General features: G+C 41.3%; 1 protein-coding gene across 4 annotated transcripts in view; it reads right to left on the bottom strand.

Annotated features, from left to right (window-relative positions):
* Positions 1-892: 892 nt before the first annotated feature.
* The window catches only part of osbpl3a (oxysterol binding protein-like 3a), a 15,502-nt gene continuing 3,823 nt past the window's right edge, over positions 893-12,571 (bottom strand). For 3 of the 4 annotated variants that reach the window (XM_027014979.3, XM_027014980.3, XM_027014981.3), the window contains 21 exons: positions 11,411-11,581; positions 10,945-11,061; positions 10,427-10,480; positions 10,075-10,188; positions 9,700-9,828; positions 9,258-9,342; positions 9,062-9,165; positions 7,096-7,179; positions 6,771-6,909; positions 6,506-6,597; positions 6,274-6,405; positions 6,081-6,174; positions 5,734-5,966; positions 3,634-3,771; positions 3,497-3,560; positions 3,342-3,420; positions 3,051-3,201; positions 2,443-2,587; positions 2,123-2,249; positions 1,534-1,656; positions 893-1,433 (listed from right to left, as the gene is read on the bottom strand). In XM_027014979.3, coding sequence (XP_026870780.2) covers positions 1,337-1,433; positions 1,534-1,656; positions 2,123-2,249; positions 2,443-2,587; positions 3,051-3,201; positions 3,342-3,420; positions 3,497-3,560; positions 3,634-3,771; positions 5,734-5,966; positions 6,081-6,174; positions 6,274-6,405; positions 6,506-6,597; positions 6,771-6,909; positions 7,096-7,179; positions 9,062-9,165; positions 9,258-9,342; positions 9,700-9,828; positions 10,075-10,188; positions 10,427-10,480; positions 10,945-11,061; positions 11,411-11,524 — 2,415 coding nt within the window. In that variant the 5' untranslated portion in view covers positions 11,525-11,581 and the 3' untranslated portion in view covers positions 893-1,336. The remainder of the gene's footprint in view (positions 1,434-1,533; positions 1,657-2,122; positions 2,250-2,442; positions 2,588-3,050; positions 3,202-3,341; positions 3,421-3,496; positions 3,561-3,633; positions 3,772-5,733; positions 5,967-6,080; positions 6,175-6,273; positions 6,406-6,505; positions 6,598-6,770; positions 6,910-7,095; positions 7,180-9,061; positions 9,166-9,257; positions 9,343-9,699; positions 9,829-10,074; positions 10,189-10,426; positions 10,481-10,944; positions 11,062-11,410; positions 11,582-12,571) is intronic. The other variant, XR_014117298.1, reaches the window with a different exon arrangement.

The following is a 12,571-nucleotide window of genomic DNA, read 5'->3' as shown; positions in this document are numbered from 1 at the left end:
TCCAGAATGTGTTTTGGCATCCAGGAAAGGGTTCTCCCTTGCAGACAAAACTGTTGCAGTCACTTGCTGGACAGAAATGTTCTTTACAAAATTTCCAGTATACCATATTGTTCAAGATGAAACTTGCTGTTGTGTGCTTAGCCCATTTATTGCAGTATTTTTATTTCTATTTTTAAATGCTGTTATTTTGTGTGATACAGACCAATCCCAAGATTGTGTGTGATTGTCATTGAAAGAGCAGCAGTGACATCAGTTTCTTCTTCAGATATTTAAGGCTTTGAGGGATCTTTGTGTGAACCCTAATAGAAGGCAAGTAAATGTTTGCTGACCTTGAAAATAGATATATTCATACTATATAAAGTCCTGGCACTGGATATACCAGATATATTCCCACTAATAACAGTAATAATAAATAGATCATGTCAATGCGACTGTGAACGTTGACACCAAAAATGGAATTCCAGTGAAAGCAGAACTGAACCAACTAGAATGCAGAATGTTAATAAGGTGGCTGAGTAAGTGTATCTTCTTAAGAACTAACGCTTCTTTAAACTGGTATTTCTCACTAATCACTATATTATATTTTACAACATTGGGCCACATTATCATTGGCTTTGCATACACCAAAACATGAGCAAAATACGGCTCATTTAATATAGTTGTTAATTATTGTGTTTATATTTGTCTGTTTTTATTCATTTCATCAATTTATTTTTCAACATTGAATAAAGATCTTTTTTTTTTTTGTGTGTGTGTGTGTGGTCTGAAGTAGAGATCAGTCATTTTAGAGATCAGAAGTCAGTCCACTGACTCCTTTTCTACAGCACTGAAATAAAGGCATTTGCAGAGAAGCACAGTCACTTCTTCACAAATCATGTCCACAATGCAGAAATCACAAATACTCTGATTTTTATTCTTCAGTAAATTATCTAATCTTTTCCCAATAAAATAATTACAATGAGGGTAAATAGCATCATGAAGTTTGAATCAAGATACATATCATATTGAGACTTGCGTACTCTATATGATCAGATACCTACTTATTGTTTGGATGCAGATGGTATTTCTCTTGTTTTCTATGAATAAAACAATAAGGATTGCTAATCTGCTTTCAATAAAGTAAGGTGCTATTGTCTATATTCTATTTTAGTTTGATGCCTGCACCAAGTGAATTCCATGTACATTCTGGTACTGGGCATAAAAGTACCAATGTGTGATCCTTGATGCATCTGTGCAATGAAAGCAAGAATGTTTTGGTGTGAAAGGCCATTCTGGGCAGACCTTTAGGACTCAAAGGAGGCAGGGTCTAGCAGTGCAGGGGGAAGCCCCTGATTGGTCACCAGAGCACTGGGAACTCCAGTTTGCTGAAACCAGGGTCTTTCCGCAGCTCCCAGTATGTACCATTGCTTGTCCATGAGTCCTTTTCAGTCCACCTGAGAAAGACAAACATGCATACACAAAAATAAATAAAGAAACATTTCTAAAATTTACATCTTTATCATATACTCTCACACATTTGTAAAAAGTACACACTTGAAGAAGCGTGGTGTGTGAGTGGTGTTGTTCTCCTGTTGGATCCTCTTACTCTCCCTCTGCAGAGCCTCAATCCTCTTTTTCTGTTCTTCTGCTCCAGTTACATCACCTTCCTCCAGCAGCCTGGAACCAGTGCACACAAGTCTTAACTACGTAAACACACTATTGGCCCTTGTGTGGACAGAAATGTTTACATGCTTCCAATAAACCATTGTCCAAACTGAAACTTGTAAACTTGCTGTTAGGTGTTTAGCCCATTGTTGGCTGTTGGATTGTGTTAAAAAATGCATTTTCCTGCCCAGAAGCTAGAAACTAAATGTTACCTGACCTAAGAGCCAGTACAGCCACCTAGTGGTCTAGGGTGGTACTGTTGCATACAAGCATTAGCAAACATAATCCTAATATTCCTACACTGTGGCATATGTTTGCACAATAAATGCATTAGTCTGATTCGTTCTGAAAATGTGTATTGAGTTATACTGTGTGTGTGTGTGTGTGTGTGTGTGTGTGTGTGTGTGTGTGTGTGTGTGTGTGTGTGTGCGTGTGTGTGATGTGTCCGTGTATATATATGTAGATGAATGTCTGGTACCTCTGGTCGGGTCTGAAACGTGTATCTGTTGGAGGTAAGAATGGTCGAATGCTTTCATCCAAATCATTTAATTCAATGGTGAACTGAGTGAATCCATAGTACTTCTCATAATTCAGAGGTAGGGGGTCTAGATACATGTACATGCGAGTGCCCACCCGCGCGAACACACACACACACACACACACACACACACACACGCAGACACACACATGCACTGCATTAGTACATTAGCAAGCTAAATAACATAATTCCACAGCAGACTAAACTACCCTTAGCTACATACTGTAATCAAATAGGCTTCAATGTAGCCATTCACTCACTTGCTCTCCAGAGGCAGATGGCCGAAGATGGGTCCCCAAGGTAAAAGGCCTCATGCCATTTGCCGAAAAGCAAGTGAATGACATGCCCTTCTGAATCTGTAACCGTTGCCTGTACCTCATTACTGCTTGAACCTTGGGATCTTGACTGTGTGGAAAAGTAGGAAGAACAATAAGTTAAATAAGCAAAGAATAAAAGTAATGAAAAATCCAGGAAAAGAAGAAAAAAGAAAGACAGTGAAATAAGCAGAAGTAGCTACAGGAATAGAGGAAGAGCTGGGTAATATCACTGATTATAAATCACAATTGTTATATGATAAATGTTACATGCACTACAATTATCCTTGAGATCAATACAAATCTACCTATTTATCTATTGATCTATCAATCTCACCATTTATGCACAAGGAATTCCTAAGATAAATGTTAGTATTAGGGAGCTGTTCTGTTAGGAAAAAACACAAAAACATGGCTTAATTATGCTGGCAGGGATCACAAGCCAACAGCAGCATATTCCCAGAGATGCCATTTATTGTCTAGTAGATGTCAGTGTTTATCAGAACTCAGATCCTGCCTACAACATCTCAGAGGGTACGGAGAGTTAAGGTTACCTTGAGGAACGTGATCTTGCAGAGGACAGGATCTTCTGTGGCAGAAGTGTTTCTGATTGTCACATCGCCATATTGCTCTATCCAGCGCTGGCCACTTAGGATGTTATGGATACAGGAAGTGACCCTACTCAGCTCATAATGATCTGCAAATCTGAGGGGGTCAGAGAGGAGACACAGAGAGAGAAAGGCAGAGTTAGTGTGTGTGTGTGTGTGTACGCGTGAGAGACCTGAAATAGTAGAAAGCTTTAAAAGGGGATTGATCAGAAAGGAAGTTATTAGAAAGTAAGATACCTTGGCAAAACAATATGTGTGGTTCCCATGGGAACTATCTCCATTGACTTGCCCCAGAATTTGTTCTTCCATCGGACATCTGAGGCAGACAAACATAACCGAGTTTAAAATAAACCTATTGAGTATTTGCACATATGTGTGTGTGAGTTACTCACCCTGCCACAGAGTGAAGTTTTTGGATTCACAATGGCAAGCAGAGACTGGAGGATGGTGGCTGACCTGAGGCACATAGACCAATCATGTAAATAACAGATAGAGAGCTATAGGGGTGGGCGGGGGGAAACATTGTTACCTGCTCAGAGATGAAGCGGAAGCCTTTATCTGGACGCTCACACTCATATGTCTCCCCTAGGACAGGATTAAATGGTTTCCCACCTGCTCTGGTGTATGTACATGCATACGCTGACACTGCAAATGCTGCAACATACACCTACACACACAGAGAGTTCCACACAAAGTTTAAACAAGGTGAAACAGAACAAGGTGTCCTCAGCATGTTTCTTCCCACTGTAGCAGGAGAAACAGACATCTACATATATATACATATATACACTACCTGGCCAAAAAAAGGTCACTACCTGGATTTAACTAAGCAAAAAGGTAAGAGCCTCCTATTGGATAATTAATGCATTGGCGATTATTTTTCAGCTGGCAACAAGTTATTTAACTTTAACTGATGCAGTGAGTAGCTTCTCAATTGTTAAACAACCATGTCGAAAGACACATCCTGTGGTTGTAGAAAAGCTGTTAATCTGTTTCAGAAGGGTCAAATTATTGGCATGCATGAAGCAGAGAAAACATCTAAGGAGAGTGCTGAAGCTACTAAAATCGGGTTAAGAACTGTCCAACGCATTATTAAAAAGTGGAAGAACAGTGGGGAAACATCGTCTTTGAGGAAAGAATGTGGTCGGAAAAAAATCTTTAATGATCGTGATCGGCGATCACTTAAACGTGTGGTGAAATCAAATCGGCGAAAAACAGAACTCAGGGATACTGTTTAATAGTAAAAGTAAGAGCATTTCCACACACACAATGTGAAGGGAACCCAAGGGATTGGGACTAAACAGCTGTGTAGCCTTAAGAAAACCACTTGCCAGTGAGGCTAACTGGCAAAAACGGCTTCGATTTGCTAGGGAGCATAAAGATTGGACTCTGGAGCAATAGAAGAAGGTCATGTGGTCTGATGAGTCCAGATTTACCCTGTTCCAGAGTGATGGGCGCATCAGAGTAAGAAGAGAGGTGGCTGAAGTGATGCACCCATCATGCCTAGTGCCTACCGTACAAGCCTGTGGGCGCAGCGCTATGATCTGGGGTTGTTGCAGTTGGTCAGGGTTAGGTTCAGCAACGTTATGTGCCCAAAGAATGAGGTCAGCTGACTACCTGAATATACTGAATGACCAGGTTATTCCATCAATAGACATTTTCTTCCCTGATGGCATGGGCATATTCCAAGACGACAATGCTAGGATTTATCGGGCTCAAATTGTGAAAGAGTGGTTCAGGGAGCATGAGACATCATTTTCACACATGGATTGGCCACCACAGAGTCCAGACCTGAACCCCATTGAGAATCTTTGGAGAAGACTTTGCGCAGTAGTCCAAATCTCCCATCATCAATACAAGATTTTGGGGAAAAATGAATGCAACTCTGGACAGAAATAAATGTTGTGACATTGCAGAAGCTTGTGGAAACGATGCCACAGCAAATGCGTGCCGTAATCAAAGCTAAAGGTGGTCCAACGAAATAAAGACTACATACACACACATGTTATGTGCACAAGTGTCACAGAGAAAGCACCAATGGGTTTTGGCACATAGCTTGTGATCTTGTTTGGTGAAACTATACTATGATCTGGTTTCACTGGAAGCGCCAGAATCTGTTCATTCAGGTATTTGGAGCTATTCTTGATTCTCTCCACTTGGATTATAGCCCCAGTTCAGCACTAATTTGCACTTATTTGGGGTTTACACCAAAATTTTATTTGCATTTTATTTGAAACATGTATACTCATTAGTATTTAACATGAGTTAGATTGGTTGGTTATAAAAGTGTGTTCACACTTATGCAAGTTATATGTGTTTTGTTGGTTTTCATTTTTTCCCCTCAAAATCAATTCTGGTTGTTTGTCACTTGATTTTTTTGTCACTTGATTTTCATATGTGTAGGACTTTATATCAACTACATGTCTGCAGGAATAAGTGTTACTTCCAGCATCAGCATGTGTGGTTTTGTTCCTTTATTGGTGTGTTTAAGTCTAAGAGGTTTATTTTAAGAACACTTCAGCTGTTCAACACAATTGCCTATATCCTAATAGCCATCACTGAAATAGTTGCATTCAGTGTGTGTGTCAGACACCATGTGCATGTACAGGTAGTGTGTGCGTGTTCTCACCATACGCATGTATGGGTCATGTGTGTGTGCGGCTGTGTCCAGTAGGTGGCAGTACTCCATCTCCTCACAGAGTCTCTGCAGCGTGTTGATTGGCTCGTTGAGCTGGACAGGCATGGCCACCTTGGACAGGTCTTTTCCAATGTTAGAGGAGAGGATGTTCCACAGGTTGACACCAGCACCCATGCATGGGCTTGGCAGCTGAGAGCGGCGCGCCATCACACTCACGCTACTGCCTGGATAACACACACAGATATGAACATAAGTAAATAAACAACAAAATAAACCCTTCTAATGAAATTATGGACTAATTGTGTGTGTGTGTGTGTGTGTGTGTTTGGAGGATTCACCTGCACTGTCCCTCTCAGTCCCTCTCTCGCTGTCACAGAGTTCCTCAGAAACATTATCACTGCCATCACTTAGGCAGGAGTCATTATCTGATACCTAATCTCACACACACAGCAAAAAAAGATCAAAATTATTTTTTTTGACTCCACAGAACATTTAGCTTTTTAAAGTTATATGTGACCTCTTGACCCTGACCTCAATTTCAGAGGAGCTAGAGGACAGCAGGTACTCTTTCGCATCAAAGAACTCAGACAGAGACTCAGGGACTGACCCTCGATTCTCACTGGACACCTGGTACAGTAGAGGGCAGGGCCCTTCACAGACATCCTGATTGTAGGAACAGAGAGGATTTTTCAGCTTGCTCATAAACTATCACCCACAGCAAAGTCCCAGTACTACTCACACCAGCACAACACTGTTCACATACCACTTCACGGATACTCTTCAGTTCCAGAGTGTTTCTGAATCTGTCTCTCTCTGCACACAAGGAAGTGTACGTGGACTTCAGTGTAGTGTGAACTGGAATAAGATACAGAGAGAGAGGCAGACAGAGTGGTGAGGAAGGATCTTTTTATGGCACATGACTGCAGGTGAATGTGAATGTGTGAGTGAATGTGTGAGTGAATGTGTGAGTCTGTGAGTACATGTGTGTTTGTGTGCGCATGTGTGTGTCCATGTTCTGAGGGACTCACTGGTGTTGGCCAGCCGGCAGAAGTCTCCCTGCAAATGATATGCATTGATGGGGGAGTCAGGTGTCTCGGAGTAGCTCAGTTCAGTGTGCGTCAGGTTGGGGTTCGAGACATGCAGCCGAGATGGCTGGGACGCAGAAGCCTTGGAGAGAGAGACAGAGAGAGCACCTGAGGGTTGTGATTGCTTGTCTGTGTGTGTTTGTGTATGCATGTGTATCTTTGAAACATCAGCTCAGTTTTGCTCAGCTCACTGCCATTTAACTCCTGATTCATGTCCCTGTAACAGCAGGAAGTTGAAGTAGTGGGACAGAAGTTGTACGTGTTTTACCCGCAATGTGCGTTTTCGGTTTTTGCTATGAGCTTTGGATTTCCATTTCCTCTGTCCTTTCTTTTCCTTCTTAGGACCCTCAGTCTGTGAATACAGAAGTATAAATGAAATGAGAAATATGCTGTATTAGAAGACACATACAGAGAGAGATCAGAAACAGAATCACTTTATTTTGCCAAGTATGATAGTGACAAAAGGAATCTGTCATATATGACATGTAACATATTAGACAGACCAGACAAGCGCAGACTAGTTATAAACATTCAATAGAATCAAGATATTAAATTAAGGCAGATAAAAATAAGTACACAGTAAATAGAGTACGTTTAAAAGAGCTAATGTAACAGAGCCAATCAAGTTGAGAAAATATAATTACCTTTTATATACAGTATACTGAAAATTTATGGACACTGTACAATTGTGCAGAGGTACACTGTGCTACATGGGAGTTGTGTGCCAATAAGAGAGGTGGGTGAGATTTTCTTTAGGTGCAGTGTGTTTAATGTGGTTACTGATGGCATCAGCTGTTTGCATGTCTGACTGTGCTGGCCTTGATTCAACCCGATGGAAGTTACTGGAAGAGGTGGTATCCAGCATTAGAGGGGTCAGCTATAATCTTGCCTGCTTTGTAACCCTCCAGTTGTAAATGTCCTGTAGTGTTGGCAGACTGCTGCCGATGGTTCTCTCCAGTGCCCTGACTACATTCTGGAGTTTGGCTCATTCTTCTGAGGCAGTACTCCAGTGCCAAGTCTGAGTGTCTAAGCTGACTTACGTTGGTCAGGAACAGGATGGATGAGACTGTGATCGGAATGTCTGAGAGTCACTCACATAATGGCAAGACAACCATATTTAAACTTGTGGCACAAGTGACATGTCAGTACTTGGACATTTCCTTTGTTAGGTTTACACTGTTAAAGCTTCCCAGTATAATCGAATTTAAAAATAAATCAAATTTATGTATATAGCACTTTTTACAAAAGATGTCACAAAGCAGCTTTACACATGTCCAAGTCCAAGCCCACACTGAGCAAGCCAAGGGGGACAGTGGCAAGGAAAAACTCCCTAAAGCATGAGTTAGAAACTTTGAAAAGAACCAAGACTCAAGGGGGGGGGGGGGGCCATCCTCCTCTGGCTGACAACGGTCACAAGAAGTAAGTCTGGACCCTCCCCTTCCATTTCCCTTATCTGATTGGCTAGCTGTCTCAGCTCCTTGTGCACACACACGCCTTAAGTGGTATGTAAACTCTGACCAAAATGAATAAAGAAGACTCTTGGAGAGAAAAACGGCTTGCAGATTATGAACAATGACTTGTGAAGGAGTTCCTGATTTTAGCAGTACCATGTCATCTTTACACCAGGGTTTGCTCATGTAGAAATAAATTCCTCCTCCTGTTGCCATTCTTTGTTGCATCTCTGTCCACTCTGTGGAGCTGAAAGGCAGGAATGTGCAGTGCACTGTCCGAGCTCAGACCAGTAAGACAGGTTTCCGTGAAGCAGAGAGCAGATGAGTTTGAAAGGTCCTTGTGGGTTTTATTGACTAGAAGCAGTTCAGAACGCAAATTTCTGAGAAATAAACCAGCACTTCTGCCTCTCCTGCGTCTCCTGGTCAGGTTAAGCAGAGCGAGAGCTCCTGTCAGAAGAATCTCCAGAACTTTCTGAACAAATTCAGGAATAATGTGAGGTTGAACACTGTTCCTGAGAGTTAGTAGATGTTCCTTATTCCAACTGATAGAGTTAAACACTTGGTATACATCATTAACAAACAAAAAACAACATAATAGGTAATGGCAAACTGCTGAGACACCCATCCATGGTACCATCTTGAATCTTGAATCATAAGACCCAAAATGAAAAGAGAGAATGTGATAGAAACCGTCACCCCCTTAAAGGGAGGCCAAGGTGATGGAATAGTCACCCCTGAACGAGAGGGTCTTGTGTGTGAAGGGTGGGGTATAAATCATTCTACCTGCAGGTTGTCGATTGTGGGAGTTAAGAAGGAGCGATGTATTACTTCCAGATTCTTCAGCAGTAGGTTCAGCTCGAGCAGACATGATTCGCACTCTGACAGATCTGCCCAGGAGGAGAGCGATAGGTTGACGTAGGAACATGCTAACGCAACAATGAGAAAAGCACAGTTAGACATGTATGTATGTGTGAGCCACCTCTATAGCATTTCTTCATGTCTTCTGAGCTCTGCAGTAAACTGTTCTTCAACATTAGAGAAGGCTGTTTAGAGAGGGCAGGTCGCTACAGAGAGAGAGAGAGAGAGAGAGAGAGACCGAGACAGAACAACACAGTAAGAAATGGTACAGCAGATAAAGTACATTATATGACCAGTTTAAGTAGAAAATATAAACAAATTAAGTAAATTACATTAACTGATTAAGTAGAAGATATGACCAGATTAATTAGATATGATCATCTTAAGTAGAAAGTATGACCAAATAAAGTAGATTATATGAGCAGATTAAGTAGACAGGTATAGTTTAGTCTTTTAAAAATTCTTGTTTTAAGGTAAATAAGACATAAAAATCTTCTAGTCTGACCAGTGAAGGAGCAGAGAGGGCAAACAGCAATGCTCTGATTGGTCAGTGAGGTAAGTACCTTTCTGATGGAACCAGAGTCTGAGTAGTGCTGGTGCTCAGGAGGATCCATTACGATCTCATTCTGACGGAACACACGGTGATTCCGTAGATGCAACACCCAATCATCAAACACATCCAGGGGCTTCACCTACCAGGCAAGCATTAAAGAGAAGGTGTTTTTTATGATAAACTCTTAATATAGCCTTGCAAAGTTATTTTGAAGCTTACATATTACAGATCTTTGGTTGGAACATTAATCCACCACTTTAAGTGTCCATATTAGTGAACACAGGTGTATATACTTACTGAAGTGTACATGTAAATTTGAAGTGTGTATGTGTGTGTGTACTTTTAGGTGGTATATGCTGTCCCCTGTGTGTGTGTTTGTGTGTACTTTTAGATGGTAGATGCTGTCCCCTGTGTCCAGATCTATGCACATAGTTTTCTTCTTAATGGACACGACTGAGAGCCCAACATCAATGCGGCCACGGACCTTCCCCTTCTTCAGCTGAGAACACATACACACGTGTACACACACACACATGCACCCATGCATATGCACATACATATACATGTTTAAGATGTAACACCAGTGTGAAATCTCAACACTACTCAGCCAAAGCTGTATTTGTGTGTGTATGTGCTTTTAGTTGGTAAATGGTGTGTGTATATGCACACATGTATGTGTGTGTGTGCATGTGAATGTGTGTTTGTGTGCATGTGCATGTGTTTATGTATTTACTCACGTCAGCTAATGTTTTGCCATACATAAGGATGCCCTTGTCCAATAGAAAGTACCTCTGTCAGAGAAGAAACACAGTAGCAGTGTGAATGCTGCTCTTGAATCAAAAGCACCTGACAGGAAATGGACCAAACAAGTGGAATAGAAAGAGAGAAATAATCACTAAAAATAAAACAGGGGTAATGTGAGTGGTGTATTGTTCTCATTAGGACTGAGAGAATATTAATTTTCACTTTAGCTCGCTGGGTAATCAACATCCGCTACACCAGTGGTTCCCAGACTTTTTTCTGCAGTTCCCACTCCTGTAGTAAAGAACATTCCCTCCCCCCCACTTCGACATACACATTCTTTGTTTCTTTTTCTTTGCTGCGCCACCCCCACCACCCAATAGCTCGGCTCGCCCCGAACACTGCACTACACTGGGAAACACTACACTACACTGAATGCGCAAAGATTCATTCTCCTTCTTTACCCCTTGCCTCACTAGCTACATAAGGGCTTGGTTTTGCCTCATGGGTTCACCTTGTGCCAGCCCTTCATTGGCCACTTCCTCTTCTTGAACAGGAGGCCCTCTTTCCTGATGGGTTCCTGCACATTAGTCGTTGCCTCCCGCAGACAGGCAACCACCTCCCAGCCATCCTGCATACAGACGCAGCAATGCACAACTTTATGTGACACACCTGGGGACGTGTGCAAAACTCACAGAAGCGTTTTGCCTGAGTGTTGCCAAAACAAACAAAAACCCCTCAAAAGACCATGGTGCACATTTAAATTTGAACTTTGTAGTTTATTAAGTCACACTTAAACAGTTGTACTAATCCTAAGGAAGAGAATAAATAAAACAGATCTTTCTAGAAAAACAAATCTTTCCAGAATTACAGATCTTTGTGGCTATATCTGAGGACCTGTAGTCCTTGTAGTGATCAGCACCAGTTTGGTGCCTGCATGGTCCCTGGACAGAGACAATGAAGAAGAGATGTCTCCCTGCCTCTTTGCAGTCTTGGGTGGATGCATTGCTGTCATCGCTGAGGGGCAGTGACATGGTGCTGGGCGAGGGGTGTATGAGGGACGTTGACAGCAAGGTCATCTCCTCTGCGGCCATCACTCGATGCTGTTACGGTGAGGGACAGACTTGACACTACCACCACCACAGCTGACACTATACACAGCAAAATGAAAGAGAAAGAAGAAAAATGTGTGACAAGGTGAAAGAAAAACAACTGATGGTACCCAAATTCAGTGCAAGACAATGTGTGTGCGTGCACACTGCAGAAATGTACCACAGCTTACTTTATGTTTATACTTGAAACAGTGTTTACAGAATTGTGCAGATGTAAATGCCGCTAGTCTGTGTGGGTGTGAAGAGTGTCTGTGCAGTGCGTGCTTTGGGAATATACTATTAGAGCGTGGGATGCTCTTCCATAAGACTACACAGTAATACTCAAGACATGAGTCAGTAGAACGTATTTATGTGGTGTAAATAGCTTGCTTGCAGAGACAGGCACCCACTATGAAGGCTGGACAATACTACAAACAAAATCAAGTCTAATTATTTTTTAAACTCATGAATTCTTGATTACAATTAGAAAATTGTGTTGTACTTACATAATGCAATTGGAAAATGTTAGTAAAAGTTTACATTTTTAATATTGTCCCAAAAAAGAGCAAAAATATTTTTTTAATATACTTAAGTGACTCAAAACTGTGAAACTAACACAAATATGCAAGTATAAAAGTAATGTAAGAATTTTTTTTCTAATTTATTTTGACACATTAAAGTGGGCAGGGCACAATAAATGGCAGTTTATAGCTCTGCTTATTGCTATTGTTTATTCTTTTGTACCCAAATAACCAGTAGACAGGAAAGAATTCTGGGTCTGTGTATGATGGGATGGATAAATAAAATGTATAGCTGAAGACAAGATCCTTTTACAAGCTGTCACAAAAGTGCTAAGGAACAATTAAGAATTTCACAGCATATAAACTAGAAGCATTTTCTGGCATTTAGCACACACACGCACACGGATTAGTGATTACACTGCTATACATGCATTACACTGCTATACATATTAACTAGCTTAGTTACACAATGACTACTAAACCCTGGACATTGTGGACGAGGCCACAAACTCATGTGAAACCATAGCAT

Source organism: Electrophorus electricus, chromosome 2 (assembly GCF_041902795.1).
Source record: "Electrophorus electricus isolate QZ-2024a chromosome 2, ASM4190279v1, whole genome shotgun sequence".
In the NCBI taxonomy this organism is placed as follows: Eukaryota; Metazoa; Chordata; class Actinopteri; order Gymnotiformes; family Gymnotidae; genus Electrophorus; species Electrophorus electricus.
Note: the sequence above shows the minus strand (reverse complement) of the source record. Positions and strands in the feature narration are given on the sequence as shown.